The following is a 14,838-nucleotide window of genomic DNA, read 5'->3' as shown; positions in this document are numbered from 1 at the left end:
GAGCAGGCGGAGGAAGGGGGAGTCTCGGCTGAGACTGACAAGGAAATGCCAGGATGGGCCGTGCTCATGCAGGCCGGGATATTGGCGACCATAAAATTGAACTCGGACACGATGCAGGCGACCATGAAACTGAACTCGGACACGATAAGAAATGATATTGGGAAGTTACGGGAGGAATTGAGGAAGGAACAGGAGGACTTCAGAAGTGAAATGAATACAGAACTCAAAAGGGTGGATGAGAAGATGGCGGAACAGGACAGAAACGTAACAGGTACAGACTAGAACGGCGCAAATGGAGGAATGGAACACAGAGATACACGAGGTGTTAACGTGTGCGATTAAAAAAAACAAGAACAGATGGAGACAAAGATATCGGACATGGAGGGGAGGTCACGGAGAAATAACATCAGAATATGGGGATTGAAAGAAGGAGTCGAAGGGGAATCGGTGATCCAATATGTGGAAGAGCTTATCAAGGAACAACTGAAGGAGACGGGACTGGAAAAAATGGAGATACAGAGGGCCCACAGGGCGTTGGCTCCGAGACCGAAACCGGACAGACCTCCGAGGGCGGTGATTATTAACTTTCTGAGATTTGAGATTAAGGAATTGATACTCGGAACCGCGTGGACCAAGAAGATAGAAATCGAGGGGAAAAGACTGTCGTTTGATCAAGATTACTCGACAGCGGTGGCAATAACACGCAGGTCCTACGCGGGACTGAAGAGAATTCTGAAAGAAAACTGAATGAAATTCCAATCACCCATGACCTCGCTAAGGATTCCTGGAAGGAAGGGACGGTGACATACGCGACGGCGCGGGAGGCGGCGGAGGAGATGAGGCGACGAGAGATGCAGATGGCGGAGGACGGAGAGGGAAGGGGACAGGAGGGCCAGACGCGGAGCCTGCAGCAGAGATTGGAGGGGGCACGCAGATGGACCAGAGTGGGAGATCGAGGCCCAGGAGAGGAGGGAGGAGAGAGGAGAAGGCCGAGGTGAGAAGTGACAGACCGAAGGTTTTGACGGACGAGGAGGCCAGAGACGGAGAAGGAGAGGAGAGGAGGCGGGGGGGGGACGAACGGATGAGTACACGCACAAGAGATTGAAAAACTATCCAAATAGAGACAAAATATAGAAACTGAAATAACATATACATAAACACACATTCCCAGGTAGAGGCAGGATATAGGAACGAACATAACGTATACATGGACACATAATACACAGGCTGACGGAGGAAATAAATGGAAATATAATTAGGTATGATAGACGGAGCACAGAACATATTGAAACAAGTACATAGACACACGCTGAGAGTAACACAGTTGGAAGGGATTAAGGGGATAAATGGACATCACATAGAAAATAGAGAGGAGGAAAATAAAATAAAAAGGGGTACACAGAAGACACCACACACGGGTTTGGGAGGAAAGAGGGACATTGGAACATATGAGCCACATTGAGAGGGACCTAGGAAATGGGGGTCTTTGATCAGAATGAAGGACAGAGCGCTTTTGACCAGGAGCACGACAGCAATAAAAACAGTAAGAAAGCTGGACAAATATGACGAGCGGTTGGGGGTAAAGGTTTCAAACCCCCAAGCCGTCAGGAGGAGGCCTCTCACTAGGAGAGCAATTACTCCTCACCCACCAGCAGGGGACAGGGGGGGACACAGGGACCCCCCGAACGCCTTGGGAGCACTTTATGTAAAGTTTGTTTTTTATTTATGTTAATCATTATATGTATTCGGTGAAGAGAGCGGAGGCTACAACCGGAGGGGGGAATGAATGTGACATGGGGGGGGACTGACAGACGAAAGAAGAAGAAAGATGACAATGGTTAAAGGTATAAAAATGATGTCGTTAAACGTTAATGGAATGAATAATGTGATAAAGAGGGGCAAAGTGATGTTGAAATGTAAAAAAAGTGAGATGGAAGTGATTTTTCTGCAGGAGACACATTTGGTAGCACAGGATCATGAGAAACTGAAGAGGTTTGGATATGAAAATGCATACTATAGTTCCTTTAAACGGAACCTGAGGAGAGGAGTAATCACGTTAATCAAAAACAGTCAAATTTGAATTGATCAAGGAAGTAAGAGACAAGGAGGGAAGGTTTGTTCTGGTGAAGGGAAAAATGGAGGGTCAAATGATTACGTTAGTGAATGTTTATGCACCCCCAGAGAGTGAGAGGGATTTATATGAGACCATTTTTGATATGATAGTGATGGAACTAGAAGGGATATTGATATGCGCAGGAGATTTTAATGTAGTACTGAATCACGACCTAGACACCACGAGTACTAGAAAAGGACGGGCACCAATCAGTAGATATATGAATATTCAGATGACGGAAATGGGAATTACAGATGTTTGGAGGGAGATGCACGCCATGGACGGGGAATACACACATTACTCGCATCTGCACGTGACATATGCGAGAATAGACTACTTTTTGATGACGACGGTGGACAGTTACAGGGTATGGGAGAGCAGAATAGGAGTAGCGGACATATCGGATCACAGTGCCATATATCTGACAGTAGATCTAGAAGGGAGACGGAGAAACACGATCTGGAGACTAAATGTAGGAATATTAAATAACAAGGGGGTGGTGAGTCAGATCAAGGAGGAGATAGCCAGGTATAAGGAAGAAAATGACAACGGGCGGTAGATCCGAACATTCTATGGGACACACTGAAGGTGGTGATAAGGGGGAAATTGATGGAGAAGACAGCAATGCTGAAGAAGGCCAGAACGGAGACATATCACAATCTGATAGGGAAGCTGAAGAAGCTAGAAGGGAGACACCAGATATCAAAAGAACAGGAAACGCTCGGAGAAATCAAAGAAGTAAAGGCCAGGATAAATAGGGAATTATTGACGGAAATAGAAAAGAAAGCGAGGTTCATGAAACAAACATACTATGAAGGGGGACCAAAAGCGACCAGACTAGACTGTTGGCTAGGAGAATTAGGACGCAACAGAAGTTGAACACGATACACACAATAAGGGATATAAAGACTAATGAAATATTGAGAGACCCAGCTGAAATAGAGAGGACATTTAGAGAATACTATGAGAAACTATACACACAGCCAAAAGCAGCGGGAGAAGAGGAAATAGAAGCATATCTGTAGAAGCTAGAGTTACCATCGATAGGGAAAGAACAGAATGAAGAATTAAATAAAATAATTACGGAACGAGAACTGGAAGAGGCAATTAGTAGAGCTAAAAACAACAAGTCTCCGGGGAGCGACGGATTCCCATCGGAATTCTACAAGACATTTAGAACGGAATTAGCACCCATGTTAGGGGCGGCGTTCAGACACACGATGGAAGAGGGAAAAATGCCCCCCTCGTGGAAGGAAGCCATAATCACCACGATACCGAAGGAAGGGAAGGATAGAGAATTATGTAGTAGTTTCAGACCCGTGTCCATACTCAACGTGGATTACAAGATGTATACATCGATAATATCAAAGAGATTTGAGACGTTTATGCCAGACATTATAGATGAAGATCAAACTGGATTTATTAAAGGGAGACAGACACAGGACAACGTGAGAAAGACATTACACATAGTAGAGGAGATACAAAAACAAGGTGGTAGCGCGGTACTGATTAGCCTAGATGCAGAAAAAGCATTCGACAGTGTGAGCTGGACATTTTTATATAAAACATTGATGAGGTTCGGACTGAACGGGAGGGCGATGAAGATGATCAAGGCGCTATATCAAGAACCGACAGCGAGGGTTAAGGTGAATGGCAGCTTGACGGATAGAATCAGATTAGAGAGGGCTACCAGACAGGGATGTTGTCTCTCACCGACGCTCTTCGCCGTTTTCATAGAACCACTGGCACAACTGATCAGACAGACCGAGGACATTAAGGGAGTAAGGATAAAGGGAACGGAATATAAACTAGGCCTATTTGCGGACGACGTGATAGTATACATGAGGCAACCAGACAAGAGCTTCCCGGCACTGATGGATCTACTGAAGGAATACGGCCACTACTCAGGATACAAACTAAACGTGACAAAGACACAGACCTTAGCATGGAACTATACCCCAACGACGGAAATTAGGGAACAGTACGGGGTATATGATGGGACATGGACAAGATTAAATACTTAGGGGTGAACATCACGAGAGGGGTGGAGAAACTGTTTGAGGCGAACTACACACAGATAAATCAGAACATCAAGAGAGACTTAGAGAGATGGACAGTAATGCCCTTGGACTTCAATTCAAGAATAGAGGTCATTAAAATGAACATACTATCAAGGTTACTGTACCTATTCCAGTCACTACCGATACAAATACCACAGAATCAATTCAGGGAGTGGGACAGACTGATATCGAGGTTCATATGGGTGGGGAGAAGACCACGGGTCAGATATAAAACACTACAACTTAGTGTTGTCACGATACTGGAATTTCGACTTCGATACGATACCTTGAAAAGTATCGATACTTTCGATACTTTCAATACCAAAAAAAAAAAATTATAATAATTTTTTTTATTATAATTATTATTTTATTTTTTTAAACAAATTTAGCTTTTGTTGCTGGTTGATTCTCCTCAGCTTCTCTCTGGTACTATACGAGAAGATAAATACACTTTTAAAACCCTTTGTTTATCTTTAGATCAGAGAGAGAGAGAAAGAGAGAGTGGCTGCTGGAGATTTTAGGTCTACTGAGCGCACCTTCCTAGTTATGACGAGAGAGAGAGAGAGAGAGGGAGAGAGAGAGGGGGAGAGAGAGAGGGGGGGAGAGAGAGAGAGGGGGAGAGAGAGAGAGGGGGAGAGAGAGAGAGGGGGAGAGAGAGATATCTCGATCCGGAGCTATGCTCGGAGCATTTATTAACGTTATGCGTGTACTGGTGTAGGATGGGCTCCGCTCGACCGAACGTTTGCAACGGGGTAGTTGTGTCGAGTTCATGCGTGTAGTGGGCTCGGCTTGACGTTACTCCGTTTCCATGAAGTAATAGGTGGCCAGCTAGCTAGCATTAAGCTAACGGAGGAACGACAGCTAACGTTAGCTAATAATAGCGTTGTTTACAAACTGAAGACAGGGCTGCCTGCCCGGCTGTGAGGGGGAGGAGGAAGAGAGAGAGAGAGATTTCTCCGGAGCTATGCTCGGAGCATTTATTAACGTTACATAGCATAGCATAGCTCCGGAGAAATCTCTCTCTCTCTCTCTTCCTCCTCCCCCTCACAGCCGGGCAGCGCAGCCCTGTCTTCAGTTTGTAAACAACGCTATTATTAGCTAACGTTAGCTGTCGTTCCTCCGTTAGCTTAATGCTAGCTAGCTGGCCACCTATTACTTCATGGAAACGGAGTAACGTCAAGCCGAGCCCACTACACCAGTACACGCATGAACTCGACACAACTACCCCGTTTCCAACGAGGAGGCTGCAGCAGCTTGTGTCTGTTGCTCTGAGCGAGGAGGAGGAGGAGGCGGAAGGGCATGGCTCTGGCAGCGCGTCTGTCTGTCAACAACTTGCGGGAGCAAGCCAGCTGGTACCGATACTGCAGAAAGTATCGGTACTTAGGGAAATGAGTATTGAAGCCGTTTTAAATATTCAGTATCGATATGTATCGATACTTCGATATTTTTGACAACACTACTACAACTACCAAAGGAAGAGGGAGGGATGGCAGTACCCAGCCTACAAGATTATTACTATGCAGCACAACTGAGAGCAGTGACATGCTGGTGTAACGACAGATATGAGGCAAGATGGAAAGACATTGAAAAAGAAGGGGAGGGATACAAGGTACAAGCTCTGGTGGGAGATAGGGAACTATTTAAAGAAAAAGAGGGACTATTAGATCCAATCACCAAATGCACCTTGACCATATGGAACAGAGTAGTAAAAACACACAAATTGGAGAAGCAGTCAGGGGTTCTGAGATGGGTAGCACATGACAAGAGATTCAAACCAGGGAGGTTAGACCATGGATTCAGAAGGTGGGAGAGGGGGGGGGCAACATCGATATGCAAAATGATAGAGAAGGGGGAAATGCAGACAATACAAAAATTAAAGGAGAATTTTGGACTAGAAAACAGGGACCACTTCAGATATCTACAGGTTAGAGACTACTACAACAAAGAAATAAGGGGGGCCAAAGACGAAGAACAGAATGGAATAATAAAGATGATAGTATGGGCATACGAAGGGGGGCAAGGAAGAGTAATATCAGCAATATACCGGGCTATAATGAACAGCAAGGGACACACGACCGATTACATAAGGGAGAAATGGGAGAGAGAGCTAGAGATAGAAATAACAGGGAAGGAATGGGGGAACATATGCGAGGTGCAACATTCAACAACAGGATCGAGGATATGGAAAGAGTTTGGATGGAAAAACATAATCAGATTCTTTATAACCCCAGAGCTGAAGGGAAAATATGCACCAACACAAAGAGCATGCTGGAGGATGTGTGGGAAGGAGGGGGCAAATCACACGCTCATATTCTGGGGATGTCAGAAGCTGAAGGGGTATTGGGAGGAGATAGGGGAGGCAATGATCAGAATATTAGGATACGGGTTACCACACACAGGACTGGTGCTTTACTTAGGAGACCTGACACACGAGGGAATACAGGGGGGGGACAAATATTTAATAAAGATAATGTTGATAGCGGCCAGAAAAGCAATAACGAGACTGTGGTACAAGGAAGACCCACCGACAATAGCACAATGGGTAGGAATAGTGGAAGAGATACAGGATATGGAGAGGATAACACACATGCTGAGGTTACAGGAAGAGAAATTTGGAGAAAGATGGGGTAAGTGGGAGGATTACAAGGGGAACGAAAACGACATCACAGAGGAAGAACCAAATACACCACAAGAGGGCGAAGGGTAAAGGAGGAAAGGGGTTCAAAGAGGGTCTCTGAACCCATGTCACACACTTAATGTTTTCTAATTTTATTTTGGTTTAAGGTATGACAACTGTTTTATGTTTTTTATTTGCTTAAGTCAGTATTTTTAAGTATTCTTTTGGGTATTACATTTTTTCTTTATTATTTATGTCTGTTTAATAGTGTTGTTGAGGTTATTGTATATGTCATGTTGTTTGTCTATAAATGTTTAATAAAAAAATTTAAGTTTATTAAAAAAAAAAAAAAAAAAAAAAAAAAAAACCCAACACAGACTCCTCCAGATCATCACTTACTGACACATTATGACCAGGATGAGCACCTCGGACCAAGAACCATATGGTCTAATAATAGTTGACCGATATGGGTTTTTCAATGGTCAATACTGGTATTTAGACGGTAGGGTGGCCGAAAACCAACCAATATTCGTCACTGAATAAACGATTTTTTTTAAATTGAAGACATCATGGATTCTACACACATTTAGGGCTGGGTATCGTTTAAAAATGTTGATACCGGTGCCAATATCGATACCTGAGATTTGATAACTATACCAAAATTATACTTTTTCCCCGATACCTTACTGCTGAGTTGTGTGTTTCGTGTGCTGTGTGAGCCAATCGGAGGCTTTGTTACATTTTGGATTGAGGTTGAACAGAAGAAATGTAAGATGATGAGATTAGCTACTATCGAACAACAGTGTCATTTGATACCAAATTTAGACACCACAGCTTTTTTCGATACTTGATCATATTGAAGCAATTCGATTGATACTGTAAAAGCATCACATTTTCAATACCCAGTCAGTCCTACACATTTAAAGTAACACGCCAACATTTTGGTTCTGGCTGTATGTTAGCCTAGCTTAGCAGAATGAATGGAAGCGAACAGTGACTGGTAGCCTAGGCATTGTCCAACTAACACCTCTCCCGAAGGCTACCCATCACTGTCCGCTTCCATGCATTGTGCTGTGCTAGGCTAACCAGATAGCTTTCTACTGAACGCACAGAGAGGAAACTGGTATCTATCTTCTTGTCTCTCTCTGGAGAAGACTGTAAGCTAATTTCCCAAAATGTTGGCGTGTTCCAACTCATTCAGCGCTAGGGGTCGTTGTTTACCTTCTGGGTAGAAGGCCAGCACTCAAAAAACAGATTGTTTTTTCATCCGTACATTTCCGTTTTATACCGTTTTCAATTAGTATAGTTTGGGTGATTCTTAGTAATCCCAGGAAAAGACGCAAAAATAGCCCTTTAGTGGAATCCAGTTATCACGTTGTCATTTTTCGCCTGATTATCGAATCTTCCTGAAATCAACGCTAAATTATCGTTATTATCCTTCCTCATGCACGCAGGGCCCGAAACTAGAGCCCGCCACCCGCCATTGGCGACCAGATTTTAGGTTTGGCGAGTGCCACTAAGAGGTCTGTCCGCCATTTGGCGGGTCACAAAATAGTCATGTAAAATAATTAAAACTGCAGTGTGTTTTGGTCTTACGACAGGCCTAATTTGTGGCTTGTTTACCGATGTCACATCCACTACTCTTCTGTCCTGACTGCCCATGGCGCCTGCTTGCACTGTAGGGAGCTAACTAAGCTAAGCTAATTAGCGTTAGCTGCTAATCCTGGAAACGCTCAAAGCACCGTCGGCAAGTCCACAAAACCAGTTTCATTAGTGAGGAAAGGGGTTATATTAACGAGGCTTGACAACAGGGGTTCAAAGATAACTTCACATTTATTGGCTATTGGTTTATTTATATCGCTTCATGCATCCACCAGGCTCTGTGTGTTCTGTTGACATCTTAGTCTGTGTGTGACATCATCAACTACGCCAGTGGTTCTCAAACTGTGGTACGCGTACCACTAGTGGTACTTGGTGGTACTGCTGGTGGTACTTGAAAACATTTCCAAAAAAGCTAGTCAGGTCACTGAACTTAGAAGCAGGCCAGGCCAGCGCGATAGTTAGATAATCTAAGTGGGGAACAACCAGGAGATCACTGTGACAGAGAGTAATGCAGTCTAAACAGTCATAAATCTTTAATTCAACTTCAGCTCTGATCATAACCATTTATTTTTGTAATGTCAGATAAAAAATGAAATACTCCCACTTTTCTGAAAAGAGTTGGTGTTAAATCTGACATTACAAAAAATCCATCAAAATATGTGTTGCTGCTAATCATTGACACCTGCCTAGCCTGTAATAATCCCCCCCAGAAAAATGTACTTTGCATTTGATATATTGTAAATATTTTACTTTTTGTGTTTTTTTTAACAATAATTTGTGATGCCATCACACAAACTGGCATTTAAAGGGTAAACATTCAAAAATTTATTGAATATGTGTTTTATTTAATTTTTTACAATAATTTGTGATGCCCATCACAAACACTGGCATTTAAAGGGTAAAAATTCAAAAATTCCTGCACCAGAATGCAGGAAATTAGGTTTTTGTAACTAAATAATTGTGTGTGTGTGTGTGAGAGAGAGAGTGAGAGAGAGAGATAGAGAGAGAATTAAGTACATAGAATCCTTGCATGCTGCTGAATGTAGAGTATAGGTCCAGCTGCAGCGCCGGAGAATCCTTACTGGAGCTGGAGGCTACTCGAGTATACACACAGACAGTGGAGCTGTTTGCAGATAGCGAGCATTTTGACTTGTTGCGTGGTGGCGATGTCTCGCAGATAATACAACTACAAGTATGATTATATAATATATATATTTTATAAAAAAAAAAATTATATAAATTTTTTTTTTTTTAAATGTAATCAAAAAATGTGGCAGGTAAGAAATATGCTTGGCGGGTAGATTCTTCCCATCTGCCCGCCACTGGCTGGTGAGTCAAAAAGTAAATTTCGTGCCCTGCATGCACGCATGAAATGGGGCTTGTAGCGGGGCGCTCCCCCACAGCCACCAACGGTACACACACAAGGTCCGTCCCACGTTGTCCGGCATTGCATTTGAACGAGGGGGAGGGGGATAGTTGATGCATCGTTGTAAACGCTCGTCCTGCCGGAGTATTTAAACCCTGCCCGCACGGCTCAGCTCGGCCCAGAAAGCAAACCACATAATTTCAAATGGAGTGCAATAGCGGCGATGGCGAGTTAACCCCACTTTTCTCGTCAATGGCGCCCAATGAGTTAAGCACCACCTCTACTCCTGATTTTCTGAGCACAGACTTTTCACCTACTACTGTACAACATGGCGCATCTGTACTGGTACATTTCTGTGCATGTCCTCTCTGGCTTTACTGTACTCCCTCTTTTGCACCCTGTATCATCGTACTGTACTCCCTCTGTTGCACCCTGTATCATCGTTACTGTACTCCCTCTGTTGCACCCTGTACCATCTTTACTGTACTCCCTCTGTTGCACCCTGTACCATCTTTACTGTACTCCCTCTGTTGCACCCTGTATCATCGTTACTGTACTGCCTCTGTTGCACCCTGTATCATCGTTACTGTACTCCCTCTGTTGCACCCTGTATCATCGTTACTGTACTGCTCCCTCTGTTGCACCCTGTATCATCGTTACTGTACTGCCTCTGTTGCACCCTGTATCATCGTTACTGTACTCCCTCTGTTGCACCCTGTATCATCGTTACTGTACTGCTCCCTCTGTTGCACCCTGTACCATCTTTACTGTACTGCTCCCTCTGTTGCACCCTGTATCATCGTTACTGTACTGCCTCTGTTGCACCCTGTATCATCGTTACTGTACTCCCTCTGTTGCACCCTGTATCATCGTTACTGTACTCCCTCTGTTGCACCCTGTATCATCGTTACTGTACTGCTCCCTCTGTTGCACCCTGTATCATCGTTACTGTACTGCTCCCTCTGTTGCACCCTGTATCATCGTTACTGTACTGCCTCTGTTGCACCCTGTATCATCGTTACTGTACTCCCTCTGTTGCACCCTGTATCATCGTTACTGTACTGCTCCCTCTGTTGCACCCTGTATCATCGTTACTGTACTGCTCCCTCTGTTGCACCCTGTATCATCGTTACTGTACTCCCTCTGTTGCACCCTGTATCATCGTACTGTACTCCCTCTGTTGCACCCTGTATCATCGTTACTGTACTCCCTCTGTTGCACCCTGTATCATCGTTACTGTACTCCCTCTGTTGCACCCTGTATCATCGTTACTGTACTGCTCCCTCTGTTGCACCCTGTATCATCGTTACTGTACTCCCTCTGTTGCACCCTGTATCATCGTTACTGTACTCCCTCTGTTGCACCCTGTATCATTGTTACTGTACTCCCTCTGTTGCACCCTGTATCATCGTTACTGTACTGCCTCTGTTGCACCCTGTATCATCGTACTGTACTCCCTCTGTTGCACCCTGTATCATCGTTACTGTACTCCCTCTGTTGCACCCTGTACCATCGTTACTGTACTCCCTCTGTTGCACCCTGTATCATCGTTACTGTACTCCCTCTGTTGCACCCTGTATCATCGTTACTGTACTGCTCCCTCTGTTGCACCCTGTATCATCGTTACTGTACTCCCTCTGTTGCACCCTGTACCATCGTTACTGTACTCCCTCTGTTGCACCCTGTATCATCGTTACTGTACTCCCTCTGTTGCACCCTGTATCATCGTTACTGTACTGCTCCCTCTGTTGCACCCTGTATCATCGTACTGTACTCTCTCTGTTGCACCCTGTATCATCGTTACTGTACTCTCTCTGTTGCACCCTGTATCATCGTTACTGTACTCCCTCTGTTGCACCCTGTATCATCGTACTGTACTCCCTCTGTTGCACCCTGTATCATCGTTACTGTACTGCTCCCTCTGTTGCACCCTGTATCATCGTACTGTACTCCCTCTGTTGCACCCTGTACCATCGTTACTGTACTCTCTCTGTTGCACCCTGTACCATCTTTACTGTACTCCCTCTGTTGCACCCTGTACCATCGTTACTGTACTCTCTCTGTTGCACCCTGTATCATCGTTACTGTACTCCCTCTGTTGCACCCTGTACCATCTTTACTGTACTCCCTCTGTTGCACCCTGTATCATCGTTACTGTACTGCTCCCTCTGTTGCACCCTGTATCATCGTTACTGTACTGCTCCCTCTGTTGCACCCTGTATCATCGTACTGTACTCTCTCTGTTGCACCCTGTATCATCGTACTGTACTCTCTCTGTTGCACCCTGTATCATCGTACTGTACTCTCTCTGTTGCACCCTGTATCATCGTTACTGTACTCTCTCTGTTGCACCCTGTATCATCGTTACTGTACTCCCTCTGTTGCACCCTGTATCATATTTACTGTACTGCTCCCTCTGTTGCACCCTGTATCATATTTACTGTACTGCTCCCTCTGTTGCACCCTGTATCATCGTTACTGTACTCCCTCTGTTGCACCCTGTATCATATTTACTGTACTGCTCCCTCTGTTGCACCCTGTATCATCGTTACTGTACTCCCTCTGTTGCACCCTGTATCATCGTTACTGTACTGCCTCTGTTGCACCCTGTATCATAGTTACTGTACTCCCTCTGTTGCACCCTGTATCATCGTTGATCACCGCTGATGATTCTGGGTGATCATCACCTACACCCGTCCTGTCCTCTTTGGTGGTAGAACTGACTCTCTCCAGCTCTTCAGAGTCTGCAGGAAATGCTAGTTTATATCTGGTGACTGACGGATATAGGATTGGTAGTATCCTCCATGTGAAATTACTTTACATGACATATAGTGAAGGCACCTTTGTACTAAAGTACTACTTGGTATTTAGGCTCCTATGGCCTCAGGTTTAAGGGTCAATTTGCTTTCAATTCAGAATAAGATCTTAGACTTAGAGCATTCATTCTCGATTGTTTTTAATATATTTACTATAGTAGGTTGGATAGGGCAGCTTTCTCAGTGTTGTTTCAATTGAAAGTGAGTTGACTCCCATCTAGCCTGGACCCATATCCATGACATTATCATGCTTGCTGTTCAAACCACAGAGCAACCACAGTGCCTTGTGGGTAGTGACATTGTCATCCTGCAGGACAGAGCTCTCGTCGTTCCCATCATGGGAGGAGGGTGATCACTCAGAATGATCATCATGCAAGTAGTGATCAGCAGTGACCCGGTACACAATATATATATATTCAATTCATGTTTGTAATGCAATATGAAGGAACACCATCTCATCCATATCTATCTTATATGGTCACCTTTGGCGACACAATGTGTGACTGGTTGATTGTGAACCAGATGGGAGAGTGAATAAACACTGTTTCTCCAGAGCTCTGCCCTACTGGACAAATGAGTGGTGCGTGATTGAGTGTCTGCATGTCGTGCAAGTACATGTTTACCAAGTTATGCATACTTTCTGTCGCAAAGCTGAAGCACAATCACAGGAAAACCTATGTAAGAGACGATGGGTCCTTAAGTATTCTTGTCATTTATGTCCTCCAAGCTAATAATTTTTTCGCTTCCTACTGAATTGTTAAAATGTTTTCTTGGAAGTATTTTGTGGTCTCTATAAATAAAAAAAAAAATGGGGGGGGGGGATTTAGAATAAAATTATTTGTAGAATAAAACAAAGATCAAAACTGGCTGAAGACCCGCTGACACATTCTAGGGCTGTCGCAACTAGTAGGAAGTTGAGAATGTGACATTCCCCTGTCTTTGCCAAAATAAGGCCACAGGATGTGTCTTCTAACAAGGGAATCCCAATAAATTACGACTAATTACTGTCATAATAATAATAACAGCAGCAGCTCAACCAAGAAGATCAACATGAAACTTTTCTAGTGAACAAAGGATGTGACCATTCATCTAAAGCACTGAATGAAAGTATAAAACCTCTGCATTCTGGGGTCCAGAGCTCTCGTATCGTAAGACCGCTAACTGACATCAGACTGTGGGTGCGAAACATACGGGTGCTCTATTCTCCAGAATATTCTATATCTTGTGAACGGTCTATTTTTGCAGCATTTATTATTATTATTTGATCAGTAAATAAACATTGAACTACTATCTTGACTAGACCTACAAGTGATTTGATCAATTAGATACTCAGTCCTCCGGGACACTGAGGCCTTGGGCCTAAAGGTACGAGCGTTTTGTAAATTCCTGACCGTATATATATATATTAATTAAATGCCATAGGATAGCAATTGTTAATAATTTTGTATTAATCATTTACCCAGCAGATATAAAGGGGGTGCCGCTTTCTCACCGTGTTCACATGGGTTTCCTTTGTGTACTCCCGCTTCCTCCCACATCCTAAAACACATGCATGCTAGGTACATACAGTATTCCTGTCATTGCCCCTGACTATGGCAATGGCTTTAGAACTGGAGTCGATCCCCGTGTGCAGGACGATGGACCCCCACTGCTTCTAAATAGTTAGGTTGGGCTAAAGACAGATTCCTGGTACATGCCAAAACAATTACTTTGCAAATAAAGAAATTCTAATTCTAATTAATTGACACTGTATTGTATTTATTTCCCCCCTCTTGCTATACCTCTGTCTGACCACCAGGGGTCAGGAGAGCAGTCATACTGTAAGACGGTGGTGAGCAAGCAGAAGCAGCAGCAGCAGAAGGAGGAGGAGGCGGGGCTTAAGAAGCTGCCCCGCACACACCCTCTAATCAGTGAGCACGTCAGCGATGACGCCAATGGTAAGCTGAGGGTTCCTACACAGCTCAGGGAAGAGTGGGACATCTTCCGGTTTAAAGATTGAGCTCTGGGAATGGAATTTTGAATTTTTAAATGGAATTCGGGCAAGGTTTGACAAATGTATAGGGTGGTTCAGTAGCAAAATGAAATGGGGACGATGGCACCCAAAAGTCATCCATGAAGCTCTGTAGTAGGAACATGATGGATTGGAAGTAAATTGTATATATTTACAGCCATGTACTCTATGCTACCTCTGTGATTTGAAGCCAAATCTAGTTGCAGATCAATCGTCATATACTGTAACACTGAAATGCAAAATGTACGGAAAA

The 14,838-nt window shown here is 44.0% G+C and overlaps 1 protein-coding gene across 3 annotated transcripts in view; it reads left to right on the top strand.

The window, feature by feature from the left end:
* LOC311239197 (lysine-specific demethylase 4A-like) overlaps nucleotides 1–14,838 on the top strand; it is a 174,437-nt gene that overhangs the window by 95,413 nt on the left and 64,186 nt on the right. For all 3 annotated transcript variants that reach the window (XM_084327484.1, XM_084327485.1, XM_084327486.1), the window contains one exon: nucleotides 14,373–14,511. In XM_084327484.1, the coding sequence (XP_084183610.1) occupies nucleotides 14,373–14,511 (139 nt within the window). The remainder of the gene's footprint in view (nucleotides 1–14,372; nucleotides 14,512–14,838) is intronic.

Source organism: Notolepis coatsorum (assembly GCF_963971535.1).
Source record: "Notolepis coatsorum genome assembly, chromosome: 13".
NCBI classification, from domain to species: Eukaryota; Metazoa; Chordata; class Actinopteri; order Aulopiformes; family Paralepididae; genus Notolepis; species Notolepis coatsorum.
This window is presented reverse-complemented; position numbering and strand designations above follow the sequence as displayed.